Source organism: Bos indicus, chromosome 4 (genome assembly GCF_029378745.1).
Source record: "Bos indicus isolate NIAB-ARS_2022 breed Sahiwal x Tharparkar chromosome 4, NIAB-ARS_B.indTharparkar_mat_pri_1.0, whole genome shotgun sequence".
In the NCBI taxonomy this organism is placed as follows: domain Eukaryota; kingdom Metazoa; phylum Chordata; class Mammalia; order Artiodactyla; family Bovidae; genus Bos; species Bos indicus.
Window position 1 is genome coordinate 104,140,117 of NC_091763.1, and position 17,856 is coordinate 104,157,972.

Here is a 17,856-nt window from a genome sequence, read left to right on the forward strand (position 1 = left end):
GTTTCTTCACCCTGAAGAACTAAAGCAGAAGTTGGGTGGTCACCTTTCAATGACGGTTAAGAAAGAATTTTATGCTGGCTGAGAGTTTAGAGCACATGACCTCTCTTAGCCATTTCATCTTTAGGGTTAATGACACGTCAGTGAATGATCAAACGTACTCACTATGCACACAGCACTGGTCAAGCCCCAGTCAAGAAATCTAGCCATCTAGTCCTAAAAGCTTGCCTTTCAAAAGTCATAGTCAATAAAAGACTTCAAAACTCAGTACTTGGGCGCAACCTCAACAATGACACAATGATCTTGGTTCATTTTCCAAGGCAAACCATTCAACATCACAGTAATCCAAGTCTATGTCCCAACCACTGATGCCGAAGAAGCTAAAGTTAACCGGTTCTGTGAAGACCTACAATACTTTCTAGAACTAACACCAAAAAAAAGATGTCCTTTTCATCACAGCAGATTGGAATGCAAAAGTAGGAAATCAAGAGACATCCGGAATAACAGGTAACTTTGGCCTTGGAGTACAAAAATGAAGCAGGCAAAGGCTAACAGAGTTTTGTCAAGAGAACACAACAATCACAGCAAACACCCTTTCACAACAACCTTAGAGACAACTCCACACGTAGACATCACCAAATGCATGGTCAATATCAAAATCAGATTGACTACATTCTTTGCAGCCTAAGAAGAAGTTCTATATGGTCGGCAGAAACAACACCTGGAGCTGACTGTGGCTCAGAACTAGAGTTCCTTATTGCAAAATTCAGGCTTAAATTAAAGAAAGTAAGGAAAACCACTATGCATTCAGGTATGACCTAAATCAAATCTCATATGATTGATTATACAGTCGAGGTGATGAACAGATTCAAGGGATTAGGTCTGGTAGACAGAGTACCTGAAGAACTATGGACAGAGGTTCATAACACTGTACAGGAGGCAGTGACCAAAGCCATCCCAAAGAAAAAGAAATGGAAGTTGGCAAATGGTTATCTGAGGCTTTACAAACAGCTGAGGAAAGAAGAGAAGTGAAAGGCAAGGGAGAAAGGCAAAGATATACCCAACTAAATGCAGAGTTCCAGAGAATAGCAAGCAGAGATAAGAAAGCCTTATTCAATGAACAACACAAAGAAACAGAGGAAAACAATAAAATGGGAAAGACTAGAGATCTCTTCAAGAAAATTGGAGATATTAAGGGAGCATTTCATGCAAGGATGGGTGTGAGAAAGGACAGAAACAGTAAGGACCTAATAGAATCAAGAATACATAGAACAACTATACAAGAAAGCTCTTCATGACCCAGATAACCATGACTATGTGGTCAGTCACCTAGAGCCAGACCTCCTGGAATGCGAAGTGAAGTGGGCCTTAGGAAGCATCACTATGAACAAAGCTAGTGGAGGTGATGGAATTACAGCTGAACTATTTCAAATCCTAAAAGATGATGCTGTTAAAGTGCTACACTCAATATGCCAGCAAATTTGGAAAGCTCAGCAGTGGCCACAGAACTGGTAAGGTCAGTTTTAATTCCAATCCCAAAGAAAGGTAATGTCAAAGAATGTTCAAACTACTGCACAACTGTACTCATTTCACATGTAAGCAAGGTTATGCTCAAAAATCCTTCACGCTAGGTTTCAGCAGTACCTAAACTGAGAACTTCTAGATGTACAAACTGATTTAGAAAGGGCAGAGAAACCACAGATCCAATTGCCAACATTTGCTAGATCATGGAGGAGAAAGCAATGGCACCACTCCAGTACTCTTGCCTGGAAAATCCCATGGACAGAGGAGCCTGGTGGGCTGCAGTCCATTGGGTCTCGAAGAGTCGGACATGACTGAGTGACTTCACTTTCACTTTTCACCTTCATGCACTGGAGAAGAAAATGGCAACCCACTCCAGTGTTCTTGCCTGGAGAATCCCAGGGATGCGGGAGCCTGGTGGGCTTTGGTCTATGGGGTGGCACAGAGTCGGACACGACTGAAGCGACTTAGCAGCAGCAGCAGCAGCTAGATCATGGAGAAAGCAAGGGAATTCCAAGAAAAACATCTACTACTGCTTCACTGACTACGCTAAAGCCTTTGATTGTGTGGATCACAACAAACTGTGGAAAATTCTTAAAGAGACAAGAATACCAAACCACCTCACTTGCCTCCTGAGAAACCTGTATGCAGGTCAAGAAGCAACAGTTAGAACTGGACATAGAACAATGGACTGGTTCAAAATGGGGAAAGGGTATGTCAAGGCTGTATACTGTCACTCTGCTTATTTAACTTACATGCAGAATACATCATGCGCAATGCTGGGTTGGATGAATCACAAGCTGTAATCAAAATTGCCAGGAACAATATCAATAACCTCAGATAAGCAGATGATACCACTCTAATGGAAGAAAGTGAAGAGGAGCTAAAGAGCTGCTTGATGTGGGTGAAAGAGGAGAGTGAAAAAGCTGGCTTAAAATTCAACATTCAAAAAACTAATATCTTAGCATCCAGTCCCATCACTTGATGGCAAATAGAAGGGGAGAAAGTGGTCTTCCCTGATAGCTCACTTGGTAAAGAATCCGCCTGCAACGAAGGAGACCCGGGTTCGATCCCTGGGTGGGGAAGATCCCCTGGAAAAGGGATAGGTTGCCCGCTCCAGTATTCTTGGGTTTCCCTTGTGGCTCAGCTGGTAAAGAATCTGCCTGCAACGTGGGAGACCTGGGTTCAATCCCTGGGTCAGGAAGATCCCCTGGAGAAGGGAAAGGCTACCCACACCAGTATTGTGGCCTGGAGAATTCCATGGACTGTATAGTCCATGGGGTCGCAGAGTCGGACATGACTGAGCGACCTTCACTTCACTTCACTTCAATTGGAAGTAGTGATAGATTTTATTTTCTTAGGCTCCAAAATCACTAGGATGGTGACTGCAGCCATGATGCTTGCTCCTTGGAAAGAAAGCTATGACAAACCTAGACAGTGTATTAAAAAGCAGAGACATCACTTTGCCAACAAAGGTCTGTAGAGTTAAAGCTATGGTTTTTCCAGTAGTCATGAACAGATGTGAGAGTTGGACCATAAAGAAGGCTAAGCACCAAAGAATTGATGCTTTTGAATTGTGGTGCTGGAGAAGATTCCTGAGAGTCCCTTGGACAGCAAGGAGATCAAACCAGTCAATCCTAAAGGAAATCAACCCTGAATATTCATTGGAAGGACTTACGCTGAAGGCGAAGCTCCAACACTGGCCACCTGATGCAAAGAACCGACTCATGGAAAAGACCCTGATGCTGGGAAAGACCAAAGGCAAAAGAAGGGGGTGGAGGAGGATGAGATGGTTAGATGGCATCACTGACTCAATGGACATGAATTTGAGCAAAAACTCCAAGAGACAGTGGAGAACAGAGGAGCCTGGTTTGCTGCAGTCTATGGGGTCACAAAGAGTCACGCATGACTTAGCCACTAAACAATAAGAAAAACAAAATTGTGTGATTTCAAAACAGTGAGAAATAAGTGGGTTGAAATGGTAAAACAGACCTAAATCAGAGCAAGCTAAGAAAGCAGGCAGAACAGTTTGGATTTTATACCACAGGAAAGAGTAAGTCATCCAAAGGATGAATGAAATAAAACAGAACTTAATTTATGGGTGGGCAAGGTTCCCTTCTTAAATTCATCCCAGCTCCTTCTTCTGCTTACCTCCACAGGCAGTAATTCAGTTGACTTGTTAAAAGCACTTGGGGTCCACTGTTTAGAGATACTGACTTTGACATTGCTAAATGTTTTTCTTGACGCATGGAGCAACGAGTAACTACAAAAGAAAGAAGAAATATAGCTGAATGCATAAAAAAGAAAACACATTCGATAAAATCACAGATGTATTGCAAAGTTTTATCCAATTTTAGAATTCTTCTTTTAAAAAACAAAGAGTACTGCTTTATAAAAACTATCCATTGAAACAGCCTCCGCTAAGCAAAGCAGCAATTAACTTGTCTTCTTCCATATAAACCCCCATGTTCACTTGTAACAGGTCCCTGGACCTACAAGATGGAGATGTGATGGATCCCAACCCCTTAAAATCATGGTTGCAGTTCCATAAGGTCAAGTCTTTAGCAACCTCTGGCGGCCACTCCCTACACTAGCCATTCAGTAGCTTTTTCCTTGAGGCCTGTCTTTTCCTCAACCCCTCACAAGTGGATTTCCTGTAAAGCAAGTATCTAAAATTACCTACTAACTCTTATATAATTAGAAAACCATTTTCCTAGTTTCTGCCTTGAAAAAAAAATTATCATTTGTGGTGCCTTCAATAAACATTAATAATAAATAAAATCTATTCAGAAGAAATAATCAAAACACTGAGTCACAGAATTTGTGAATACTGTGCCCTGAACACCAGAAAGTCATCAACAGACTGACGTCATCAACAGACCACTACCGAGAGCTACCAAGGGCCCCTGAGTCAGACACGGTCAATTCTTCAGTCATGCTGACTGGTCAGGCTCTCAGAAGAGTAACCAAAGTTCTTCACAGAGGTCTCCGCCCATCTCTGCTGCTCAATGAGGCACACAGTACTCCCTGGAAATGCACAGCCTTTGCTTTCAAGCTCCTGGTTTTAACAATTAAAGGACTTTATATCAGATCAAGGCTTTTCAATCATAGCCTTACTGACATTTTGTGTTAGTTGCTCAGTTATGTCCGACTCTTTGCGACCCCATGGATTGTAGCCTGCCAAGCTCCTCTGTCCATGGGATTCTCCAGGAAAGAATACTAGAGTGGGTAGCCATTCACATCTCCAGGGGATCTTCCCAACCCAGGGATCAAACCTGCAGCTCCTGCATCGCACACAGATTCTTCACCATCTGAGCCACCAGGGAAGCCGTACTGACATTTTGGGCTCCCCAAGTTCTCTACCGTGGGGGGCTGTCCCAGGCACAGTAAGATGTTTAGGAGCATCCCTGGTCTCTACCTACTAGATACAAGCAGCACCCATTCCCCCGGCGTGACAACTAAAAATGTCTTCAAACATTGCCAAATACAGGCGAGAATGGAGAACCACAATACTAGAGCTCACAAAGAACAGCAGACCATTAGTCAGGCCAATCTTGCCAGGCAATAAACAGCTCCTTCAAAAGGAAAACAAGAACAACGACAAGAGCAGAGCTTCCGAGGTCCACTTACCTGAAGAAGGTGAGCAGGAACACGACCATGTGATGATGGCTGAACCGGGAAAGCAGAGCTCCTCTTTGAAAAATACGTGGCCAGGCCATGTTCCTCCTGACCTTCCTTCCCACCGTGACCTGAAAGTCTGGGGAGTGAATGGTTTACATCATTTCTTCTTTCTGGAAAGACAAAACACATAATTAACATTACTCATAATAGGCATATATCCAAAAACGGAATTATTTAGACTTAACACTATATAATCAGGCCTTGGGGGGAAAAAAAAATCACATGGATTAGTTGACCCCAGAAAACCAGATTGATGATTATGTTTTATAGCTATTAGCCAGTCTTTTAAAAAGAAATCCTGGACAAAAGATTACGTCCTAACAGAATGAACTCTCACACAGACTGACAGGAAAATCACTAACTCAGACCCGAAAATAAGCAAAGGAAATGAACAGACAACTCAGAAGAAATGAAACAGCTATTAAACTTATCAAACAAAAGTTCTAATCTCATTAGAACATAAGAAATGCCGATTATGGTAATAAAAAAAAAGTCTGTACAGTTAAAAAGACTGTTCAATGTAGCTCAAGATCTAAAGATCCTAAACTCTCATACACTGCTGACAGAAATGAAAATCAACACATTTTACAGGAAGATGATCTGGCCGTGTTCATCAAGAGCCGTTGACAAAAAAAAAAAAAAAAAAAGAATTCAACTTTCAGGGATCCATTCCTAGAGAAATACAAGATACATTCAACTCTATACAAAAGGAAGTTTTCACAAAAAGTCATTTCTTGTTATGTGAAGAAACGAAATCTGTGTCAGTCACAAAGGAACAGGGGAAAGAAACAGGGCCACTCTGCCATCTCATTCCACTACTTCCTCTCACCTCTCCTCTGCCCTCTCAGGAAGTCTCATCCATGCTCTGACATCCAACAATAATAAAGCATAAAGCAAGCATCTAAACTTAATGTCTCCAGGTGTGAGTCCGCAGAAACAACCTAAGCATGTAGTAAGATGGGAACAATTAAACAAATTACAGAGGCTGAATTAATCTGAGTGAATATTTTATCATTTTATCATTTGACATGATGATTAAGCCTTTTTTTTTTTTTTTGGCCATGCTGGGTCTTCACTGTGACACGCAAGCTTTCTCTAGTTGGGGCCAGTGGGCTGAGTTGCTCCAAGGCACGTAGGTTCTCAGTTTCCCAACCAAGGATCGAACCTACATCCCCTGCACTGGAAGGCAATTAAGACTTCTTCATAACATGAGAAAATTTCAGGTGAAAAAAAGCAGCATATGACATATAAATGTAATTAACCGAACTCTGCCACTGCTACTGCTAAGTCGCTTCATTCATGTCCAACTCTGTGCGACCCCACAGACGGCAGCCCACCAAGCTCCCCCGTCCCTGGGATTCTCCAGGCAAGAACACCAGAGTGGGTTGCCATTTCCGTCTCCAATGCATGAAAGTGAAAAGTGAAAGGGAAGTCGCCCAGTCGGGTCCAACTCTTCACGACCCCACGGACTGCAGCCTACCAGGGTCCTCTGTCCATGGGATTTTCCAGGCAAGAGTACTGGAGTGGGGTGCCATTGCCTTCTCTGAATCAAACTCTAGGTTTACACAATATTTACAAGTAAATAAGGAATATATAGCTCTTTCTGGGTAGCAGGAATATGGGTAGTTTTAGTTTTCTATATACTTCCCTAAAAGTTCTACCATAAACATGTATCTTACTGTGGAAAACATCCACAGGGTTGGAAAAGTTCTATGCCTTATCTGCACAGTAGGAAAAAATAAAATTAACAAAATATCTTGTGTTTGAAACATATAAATATCTTGTATTATAAACAGTCAAGGTAGGAGATAAACTCAAGAGCTCCCAACACTAAAGTCAATTTATCACAGGACTTTGCCCAAGGCTGTGTTGCCTGTACCTGCTATTTATAATCCTGTTCTCTATTATAATTTATACTACCGCTTGGCAGGTGAACTGAAAACCTTAAATGTTGAAGAGACCCAGTTGAAAGGCCATTCTTGAAACTTTGCAATTAAAAAGTACAAAGCTGAGGTGGTTAAAATTATATAAACACGAGAGCTGATTCACCAACTGGCTGTGAGCCTTGGGACTAGTCAGTCTCTCTGATTCACAGATACGTCATTTGTAAAAATGGCCTTTCTCTTCTGAGAGTTATGAGACCACAATAAACAACATATGCAAGGTATTAAAATAATTATTTCGGTCACTGATTTGCCCACGGTTAATCCCGTAACAGGAAGATGTGGCTAATTTCATATACTCATTCTCCTTGAAAAATGTTAACAAAATTATGAGCCGAGTAAGCCTATAAATTTCCACTCACAAAAATGTAAGTGAACTTTCTGTCTATAATTCCAGGAAGTGACAAACCCAAGAGCTACTAGTGTTACTGTTAAATTTACCTCCATCCCCCAAATTAAATGTGATGCCCAAGTGAACTCCAAGCTTTAACTATTCTTTACAAATCCTAGTTCTTTGAACTGAACACATTCACAACTCAAAACGCTGGACTGAATACTTCAGAAAAGGGCGTGGGTTACAAAATTCTATAATTAATCAGGCAAGATAATAATTCCAAAAATATATGCTCCAACAGACCTTGATTACGTTGCTTCGGCAATAATGGTTCAGGATTTCAGGGCTGTAAGCAACAATAATGGTTTTAAATGACTACCATCTGGAAAGAATCCTGGTGTGGGCTGCCATTTCCTCCTCCAAGGGATCTTTGCAACCCAGGGATCAAACCCAGGTCTCCTGCATTGCAAGCAGGCTCCTGCATTGCAGGCGGATTCTTTCCGTACTGAGCCACCTGGGAAGCCCAGTGGTTTTAAATGACTACTAAGATGTTTGAGACTACCTAGATTTACTTCCTAAACAAACCACTTTTTCCTTAGCTACAGAGACGGGAGAGAAAATGCTTCATAATTACAATGGGAAAGAGTTTTAAACATTCACCTGATGTTGGCAGAAAGCCATTTTAAATGAATATTATTATAACACCTGGTCCCAGGTAATTATAATCATTAATAATACCTTGTACTTATATGCCCTACATCACAGAAGTGATTTCTGATCATCTGTGAGCTCTGGGGCCCTTGGGAAGCACAGAGTTTTTACCAAGTCTGAGTCCATCAAGCACATTCTATTTTTACACCATTTTCTTTCTGGCTCTTAGTATAGATTGAACAAATCTAACATTTTTCAAGTGTATGTAAGTGTTGTTATAATCAATAAAACCAAAATTCATTTTAAGTGTTTCTAAATTAATAGAAGCTGGTCATTTAGTATTTTCTTAATCCATGAATACTGAATATACAAATGTCATGGGAGAATAAGAATGATCTTTAAAAAAATTAAACATATAAGAGGTTAGGTCCTTCCCATCAGAAAGAACCATCAAGCCCTGTTCTATAATACTTCTCAAGGCAAGATCGAGATCACTAACTCATCTGATTTGTCAGGAAGCTTTCTGGAGACCCACAGGATCTTCCACACAAGGTGCTTCCCAGGATGGAATACTCTGTATCGTGTGATCCAGGCTGAATGAAAGATGGCTTCACCTGTGACATGTCCAGGCAGAGCTGGCAATCTCCCCCTTATAAACACTGCCTTGGAATATAAGACATTCCACAAATTTCACGTTCCACACATATTTAGAATCCATTCCAACTCAAATATACTAAGATTAAAGTTTTCTTGGGGGGAAACAGACTGCAAAGAGGAAAGGCAGAAAAAAAAGGCAAAAAAGGTGATTACTTGTCACCTCCATCTCATCAGACCCAACCTCGCCCAGCCACCCCACCCGCTGCAGGAAGGAAATGCTCTCTGGAAACGGACAGAAGTGGTTAATCAAGTTCTGTATATCAGGACCCTGTTTTGCAAGTTCCTGCCTTTCTTACTTACCCTGGTGGACTCCTGCTTGCCCCTAGATAACACCACTTCCCCCGGGGGCTTTCAGGGAGAAGCAGTCTTACTTCTCACAACCTCTTTTCCTCCTGGCGAAAGTCCAGCTTCTCTGAAGCTCCTGGGCCTTGCTGCCCACTGCCCCTCCCAGCTCTTGTCCCCTGCTCTCTCACCGTCCCCCGTTCTGTCTCTTGTCAACACCCAAGGGGATAACCCCCCAGTCCCCTGGCCTCTTCCCCACCAACCTTTTCATCTATTGCACAAGAAAAACCCACTCCGTGGTCAAAACCCAGCCAGTTTCCAGGAAACAGTAAGTGCATCAACCAGTCAGCACTGAGTGCATCCAGTATTCTCCAGGCAAGAATCCTGGAGTGGGTTGCCATTTCCTTCTCCAGAGGATCTTCCGGACCCAGGGATCGAACCTGGGTCTCCCACAGTGCAGGCAGATTCTTTACCGTCTGAGCCATGTCTGCCTTTTCACCTCCCAAACTGGATTTCAAACATCCAACTTTCCTTCCTTCCAGAAAACTGCTTACTTCAAACTCTCCACTCGAACAGTCATTTTACCTCGGCAAGCTCCCAACTCGGTCACCTCCCTGTGTTTTCATCCATGACCCTCCTCCTCTTCTTTCCCAACTTAGAATCTAGGCTTATCTGCCTTATGAGCCTTTTTTCCTTGCTTGCCTCTGGCCTCCTCCTCTGCGCCTAAGTGGTGGAGTTTTGCCAAAGAAAAATCACACGAGCAGGCTGGTTTTGCTTTTTAGATTCAAAACCACAAACCTCAAAGGGCATGCAACACTGCCCAGCAAGTCTTCACTTCCCTAATGACCTGCTTTCTCAGCCTGTAAGATAACCATTTACACGGCTCTCTCTTAACTTCCAACCTCTGTCTCCCCGTCATCTGGTACCACGGCTTTCTACCAACGACTCCCAGAGCACCAGCTCTAACCCAGACCCTGCAGGGCTCCAACACGACAGCCAACTGACCACCTGGCCATCCTTGGAGCTACAACACAATTTTTCACTGTCTCCCTCTAAACCTGTCCCTCACCTGTCCTCAGAAGATGGTACCACCAAGGCAACGAGCACAGAGCCCTCATTTCTCCTTACCTCTCAGCTTCTGCATCCTACCCATTGCTAAATCCATCCTTTTCACCTCCAAAGTTCATCCCCAATCCATCCTCTTCTATCCATCCCCACGCCGCTACCAAAATCAACCACCCACCTCTTCCATCAAGTCTAATGCAACAGCCTCCTGTAAGGTTTCACTATTTTACATCTAGCACGCGCACACACACACGCCTTCCTGTAATTTTTCTCTCTTCTCAAATTGTTCCTTACCACAGATGTAGTTGGTAAAGAATCCGCCTGCAATGCAGGAGACCCCAGTTCGATTCCTGAGTAGGGAAGATCCGCTGTTAACATTGTCACTGACTCACCTACTTGGGTGTTCCAAGAATTGAATTAAAATTGCGCATGAATGCAATGAGGGGAAAAAAAAAAAAAAGAAGAAGGAATAGGCTACCCACTCCAGTATTCTTGGGCTTCCCTTGTGGCTCAGCTGGTAAAGAATCTGCCTGCAACATGGGAGACCTGGGTTCAATCCCTGGGTTGGGAAGATCCCCTGGAGAAGGGAAAGGCTATTCACTCCAGTATTCTGGCCTAGAGAATTCCATGGACTGTATAGTCTACTGGGTCGCAAAGAGTCGAACATGACTGAGCAACTTTCACTCACTCACAGATGTAAAATACTTGTCACTTTTCTAGAAAATTCTCTCAGCTCATTCCAGCATTCCCCAAACCACATTCTTCCTACCTATTCTGAACATATTCCAAAAACAATAGTTTTCAAGATAGAAATCTTTTCCTCTCCGAGACAAAGGATTTACAGTCAAGTTAAAGATCATTGCTGTGACATTTCCTTATCACTGATGAACAAGACAAATCAGAACCTGACACAATGACTAATACACACTGCTGCTGCTGCTAAGTTGCTTGTCGTGTCCGACTCTGTGCGACCCCATAGACAGCAGCCCACCAGGCTCCACCGTCCCTGGGATTCTCCAGGCAAGAACACTGGGTGGGTTGCCATTTCCTTCTCCAATGCATGAAAGTGAAAAGTGAAAGGGAAGTCGCTCAGTCGTGTCTGACTCTTAGTGACCCCATGGACTGCAGCCTACCAGGGTCCTCTGTCCATGGGATTTTCCAGGCAAGAGTACTGGAGTGGGGTGCCATTGCCTTCTCCGATGCACACTGCTAGTCAGCAACAATTCACCACACTGATTTTGAGCTTCTAAAAGTACCCTTTTGGGGTTATTTTCTGATGCAGAGACTGAAATCAAAGATGAACAGGACTTTCCTGGTAGAGCAGTGGATAAGAATCCACCTGACGATGCAGGGAACATGGGTTTGATCCCTAGTCCAGGAAGATTCCATATGCAGAGGAGTAACTAAGCCCATGTGTCACAGCTACTGAAGCCCAAGCGCCTAGAGCCCGTGCTTGGCAAAAAGTGAAGCCATTACAAGGAGAAGCCTGTGCACCGCAACTAGAGAGTGGCCCCTGATCACTGCAACTAGAGAAAGCCTGCAGGCAGCAAGGAAGACCCCGCACAATCAAAAATAATAAATTAATTAATAATAAAAAAAGATTCAGAGAAGACAGTCATCTGAAGTCACACATGGCCCACACAACAGCAAGAAAGTTCCTGCTAGAATCCAAGACCCTCGACTTCACTTCTTTGCGTCTCAATTTCCTCACTGAAGGATTTACATGAGATCATTTAAAAAGAGTTCTAAGTATAGCGCCTGCCATACAGCAAACATTCAACAAAGGAAAAAAAAATAATAATTCAGGCATCAAAACACTGAAGAAAGCTGTTCTAGCTGGAACTTTCATGCTGTGTGTGGGGGCCATCTGAAGTCCAGATGACAGCTTTCTCTTAATCTTTTTCTATTAGTATTATTTTTGATTGCTCTGGGTCTCCTTACTGCGTGCAGGCTTTCTCTAGCTGCCGTGATGGGGGACGCGGAGCGGGGACGGGCCACTCTAGTTGCGGTGCACAACCTTCTCCTTGTAATGGCTTCACTTTTTGCCGAACACAGGCTCTAGGCGCTTGGGCTTCAGTAGTTGTGGCACATGGGCTTAGTTGCTCCTCCGCTTGTGGCCATTAAGAGTTAGACTTTGCTAACCCCACGAACTCCCTATAATCATTTCTGTAAATTATCAGGCGATCGCCTAATTTCTGGAAACACCAAAAGCTCTGCAGTCACATTCCCAAAATCCCGTCAAAAGTGAGACTAAACAGACCACATTCGGCAAAGAAGAATATAGAGTTAATGACGAAAAAGCAACCAGATCAAATTCCTGACTGAGACCACGGTTGTTGCCAAAAAGCAAAACCCAGTTATTCCGCTAAGACTCTGCTCCTTCTCTGGCCTCCATACATCCTTTCCAAAAGCCTCCTCGCCCTACCTGTGAGCGATCCTTTCAGCTGGTCTAGACGAGGAGCCCTTTACTTGCACAAGAGCCGCTGCGAGGGCTGCGGGCCAGGCTCTCCCCGGAGGCCCTCCAATCCTCCCGCCCCGCTCCGCTGCGGTCCCTGCCGGCCTCGCCAGGTTCCGGAGCACCTGGGCGCCGAGAAGCCAGGCCCAGCGTGGAGGGAACGAGCGGCGGCCGGCCTGGCCTGCCGCACCACACCCACCGGCGGCCACCGTCTGCCTATCCGCCCCGGCCCCCTCGAAGCCCCTCTGACCGGCCCTCGCCTGCGGCGCCCCCACCCCTGCCCCACGCCAGGTTCCCGCCTTTCTGGACGTGGGCCCTACGCACCGCCGCTCGCCCGAGACCCGCAGTAGTCGTCACGTTCCCAGCTGGCCGCTCTGCTCGCTCCGCTTGCTCAACCTCGCCCGCAACCCCGCCACTCCCGCCGCCACCTCACCCGGGCCGCGGCGGCCAGGGTTTCCGGGCGCTCACGTGACGCGCGGGTGCCCGCGGCATGCTGGGAGTTGTAGTCCGACCGCGCCTCTTTACCTGCGGGCCGCAGGGGAGGGAACAGAGAGAGGAGCGGAGAAAGTTAACTTCCGGCCGCCATGCAAGGCCTGGGTGAACCGGGCGGGTCTGAGTCGGGGCGGACGGACGGTCATCGGCCAGGACTCTTAGAAAAAGAGGCAGGGACGGAGAGAGAAGTTACAATCTGCGAAGAAATAATGTATAGATCATCTTTTTCAAAAAAAACTTTATTCTGTGTTTTGTTTTGAGACTCACACTCTGTGCCACTGACCTGCCATGAGAGCATAAGATTTAGATTTTTTAAATATTTTTTAAATGCAGTTGCTGATAAAGACAGGGCTAATAGTCTGTTGGTATCATTCACTGTTGTACATTGCATCCCCAGTCACTCAAACAATAAATGAAAATGTTAAGATCCTGGCAGTCAGTTCAGTCGCTCAGTCCTGTCCGAAGCTTTGCAACCCCATGGACTGCAGCACGCCAGGCCTCCCTGTCCATCACCAACTCCTGGAGCTTACGCAAACGCATGTCCATCGAGTCGGTGAAGCCATCCAACCACCTCATCCTCTGTCGTCCCCTTCTCCCACCTTCAGTGTTTCCCAGCATCAGGGTTTTTTTTCAATGAGTCAGTTCTTCACATTAGGTGGCCAAAGTATTGGAGCTTCAGCTCCAGCATCAGTCCTTCCAATGAATAGTCAGGACTGAGACTTAAGCAAAAATTAAAGGCCTTACAACACACAACATCAAACAAGGGTGTTCTGCCCTCCTGGGCTCTCTTTCAACAGTGAGGGAATTTTTTTTTCCCCCAAGTCTTCCAACTCAGAAAACCATTCCACAAAGAGCAGATTAAGAAAAATTTTATTATTGAATAAGCTTTGAATCAGACTGTGATGCACAGATGTGACTTCTGCGATGCTAAGAGGTTGCAAAGGCAGAAAGGAACCTTCCTTTACATAGCCAAGCAGACTCTACCCTCACCGTACTAGTCCTCAAGTGAGAGTGAAACAGGAGGGAAGGGGGTAGGGCACATCCTTCAAAAGAGTGACATAGCCCAAGGACATGACATGAACTGATTAGAACCAAATAGGTTCAAGATAGCAGAGGAGTTGGCTTCCATTAGACCTTGTGCCTCAGTATATGCTCATTGTAACACATCAGCATGCTAAATGACAGACTCACACACATACACACACACACAGGCGCCCTGAGTTTGAGCAAACTCCAGGAGACCGTGAAGGACAGGGAGCCTGGCAAATTGAAATCCATGAGGCTGCAAAAAGGCAGACATGGACACAACTTAGTGACTAAACTACAGCAACAGACTTTGAGCCTCAGTAACACATCAGCACACTAAATGATGACACGCACAGTCACCACGACAGTTCTAAGTTCAACCTTAGAGACCAAAAGGTGAGTAGTAGTCCAATTCATGGATATCCCTGCCCATTCCCCTGAAGCAGCTGGAATAATCCTCCCACTCATTATCCTTTGAAATTACTCAGCCCGTTAAAAACTAACCACACAATATTTCAGGGCCTCTCACCTTCTAAAATGGCCCACACTCTGTGGAGTGTTTCTATCTAAATAAATCCTCTCCTTACCTATTACTTTGTCTCTCACTAAATTCTTTCTGCAATGAGACATCAAGAACCTGACCTTTATTAAGTCCTGAGACCAAGCATGTGTTGTTGTTGCTGCTGTTGCTCAGTTGCTGTCATGTCCGACTCTTCGCAACCCCATAAACTGCAACATGCCACGGTTAACTCATGTCCAGAGTCAGTAAAGCCATTCAACCATCTCATTTTCTGTCACCCTCCTTCCCTCAACTTTGCCAGCATCAGCGACTTTCCCAATGAGTCGGCTCTTCACATCAGGTGGCCAAAGTAATGGAGCTTCAGCTTCAGCATCAGTCCTTCCAGTGAATATTCAGGGTTGATTTCCTTTAGGATTGACTGGCTTGATCTCCTTGCTCTCCAGTTCAGTCAGTCACTCAGTCATGTCCACCTTTTTGCGAGCCCATGGACTGCAGCATGCCAGGTTTTCCTGTCCATCACCAACTCCTGGAGCTTACTCAAACTCATGTCCATCCAGTCGGTGATGCCATCCAACCATCTCATCCTCTGTCGTCCCCTTCGCCTCCTGCCTTCAATCTTTCCCAGCATCAGGGTCTTTTCCAGTGAGTCAGTTCTTCACATCAGTCGGCTAAAGTATTGGAGCTTCAGCTCCTGCATCAGTCCTTCCAATGAATAGTCAGGTTGACTTCCTGGTTTGATCTCCTTGCAGTCCAAGAGACTCTCAAGAGTCTTCTCCAACACCACAGTTCAAAAGAATCAATTCTTCAGTGCTCAGCTTTATTCATGGTCCAACTCTCACATCCGTACATGACTGCTTGCTGTCCAAGGGACTCACAATTCAAAAGCATCGATTCTTCATCATTCAGCCTTCTTTATGGTCTAACTCTTACATTCATACATGACTTCTAGAAAAACCATAACTTTGACTAGACGGACCTTTGTCAGCAAAGTGATGTCTCTGCTTTTTAATACACTGTTTAGGCTTGCCATAACTTTTCTTTCAGGGAGCAAGCATCTTTTAGCTTCATGACTGCAGTCACCATCCACAGTGATTTTGGAACCCAAGAAAATAAAATCTTCCACTGTCTCCACTTTCCCCCCATCTATTTTCCATGAAGTGATGGGACTGGATGCCATGATTTTAGTTTTTTGAGTTAAAAAACCATGGGTTCAAGTCACAATCTGAGTTACATGGTTTCAAGAGGACTCAACAGGACCTTATGTCACACATGGTTCTTCCAGCTTCATCACAGTCATTGGGAAGACCATCTGTACTGGTCTATCCAGAGAAGAAACAAATTTGTCGCACCTTTAGGACAGGATATGGTTTTGCAAACTGGAGCAAGGCTCCCATGGAAAACTTAGGAACTTAGTTCCTCCCATAAGAACTGGGAGTTGGGGGTGATATCTTCCTGGATATTTGTATTTCAAAAGATGGCTGCCAGGTCCTGGAGGAAACTTTCCAGAGTTGTGAGGCTGGCAGAGATTGTTTAGCCATTATACAGATGTACATACATTTGACTGACCTGGGTTCAATCGCTGGGTTGGGAAGATCCCCTGGAGAAGGGAACAGCAACCCACTCCAGTATTCTGGCCTGGAGAATTCCATGGACAGAGGAGGCTGGAAGGCTACAGTCCATGGGGCTGCAAAGAGTCAGACAGGACTGAGTGACTTTCATTTTCACATATATTTGAAAAGGACAAAGAATGAAATTTTGAAAGAAAAAGGAGGAGGTCCTCTTTCCTTATTTTCCACAAGGAGAATTGTCTCTTATTTTTCATTTGTAACTGCCTTACACAATACTTTGGCCACTTCATGCGAAGAGTTGACTCATTGGAAAAGACTCTGATGCTGGGAGGGACTGGGGGCAGGAGGAAAAGGGAACAACAGAGGATGAGATGGCTGGATGTTATCACCGACTCGATGGACATGAATTTGAGTGAATTCCGGGAGGTGGTGATGGACAGGGAGGCCTGGCATGCTGCAATTCATGGGATCACAAAGAGTCAGACATGACTGAGAGACTGAACTGAACTTAACTGAACTTACACAATGCTAGAGGTAGTTTGCTCCACAGTCCCCAGAGGGTGTGGCTCTATGATACCATGTGATACCATGGTGAGCAACAATAAATCCATCAGATGTTTCACATTTACTGTAAAAAACAAATTTTGGATGATTATTCAACCTTGAAAAGGAAAGAAACTGTGACACATGTTACAACGTGGATGAGCCCTGGGAACATTATGCTAAGTGAAATAAGCCACATACAAAAGGACAGATACTGTGTGATTCCACTTGTGTGAAGTACCTAGGATAATCACATCCAGTGAGACAGAAAGTAGAATAGTGGTTACCAAGGGCTGGAGGGGAGGGCGTAAGGAGTTGTTAACGGATATAGTTTCAGTTGGAGATATGAAAACGTTCTGGAGATGGATGGTGGTAATGGCTGCACAACAATGTGACTATATTTAATACCATTGGACAACACACTTAAAAATAGTTAAAATGGTAAAATGTATACATTGTGAAATATATGTGTGTGTATACACATATATGGGGCTTAAGGTGGCGCTAGTGGTAAAGAACCCACCTGCCAATGCAGGAGATGCAAGAGATGTGGGTTTGATCCGTGGGTTGGGAAGGTTCCCTGTAAGAGGGCACGGCAACCCACTCCAGTATTCTTTTTTTTTTTTTAATAGATCTGGAAACCCTTTTTTAAAACGTATTTATTTATTTGGCTGTACCAGGTCTTAGTTGTGGCATGTGGGATCTAGTTCCCTGACCAGGGATCAAACCTGGATCCCCTGCATTGGGAGCATGGAGTCTTAACCACTGGACCACCAGGGAAGTCTCCCACACCAGTATTCTGGCCCGGAGAATCCTCATGGACAGAGGATTCTGTTGGACTACATTCCAAAGGATCACAAAAGAGTTGGACACAACTGAAGTGACTTACCACGCATACATATATATGTGTGTGTGTATAAAATAAGTATGTAAACTGTATCACCACCACACATGTCAAGAATGCATCTCCCCCATAGCCCAAGCTCAGCTCTTTGCGCTTATAGTCAACATTGGTGAACAGGGTTGGGGTAGGGAAAAGCAGCATTTCTCCTTATGTCCATAACTATCCAGGCATTTTACCATTTGATTTCTACTTCTAGACACCTTCCCAAGTGGGAAGT

At 44.5% G+C, this 17,856-nt stretch overlaps 1 protein-coding gene across 11 annotated transcripts in view; it reads right to left on the reverse strand.

Moving 5' to 3' along the window:
- The window catches only part of SLC37A3 (solute carrier family 37 member 3), a 69,407-nt gene that overhangs the window by 46,585 nt on the left and 4,966 nt on the right, over positions 1-17,856 (reverse strand). For 10 of the 11 annotated variants that reach the window (XR_011566333.1, XR_011566331.1, XR_011566330.1 and 7 more), the window contains exons 1-3: positions 12,911-13,046; positions 5,149-5,309; positions 3,670-3,781 (exon numbers count right to left, since the gene is read on the reverse strand). Coding sequence is in view for 6 of the 11 variants with exons in the window: in XM_070788244.1 (XP_070644345.1) it covers positions 3,670-3,781; positions 5,149-5,237 (201 nt within the window). In the remaining 5 variants the exon portion in view is untranslated. Of the gene's footprint in view, positions 1-3,669; positions 3,782-5,148; positions 5,310-12,910; positions 13,047-17,856 lie in introns of those variants that run through there. The other variant, XM_070788242.1, reaches the window with a different exon arrangement.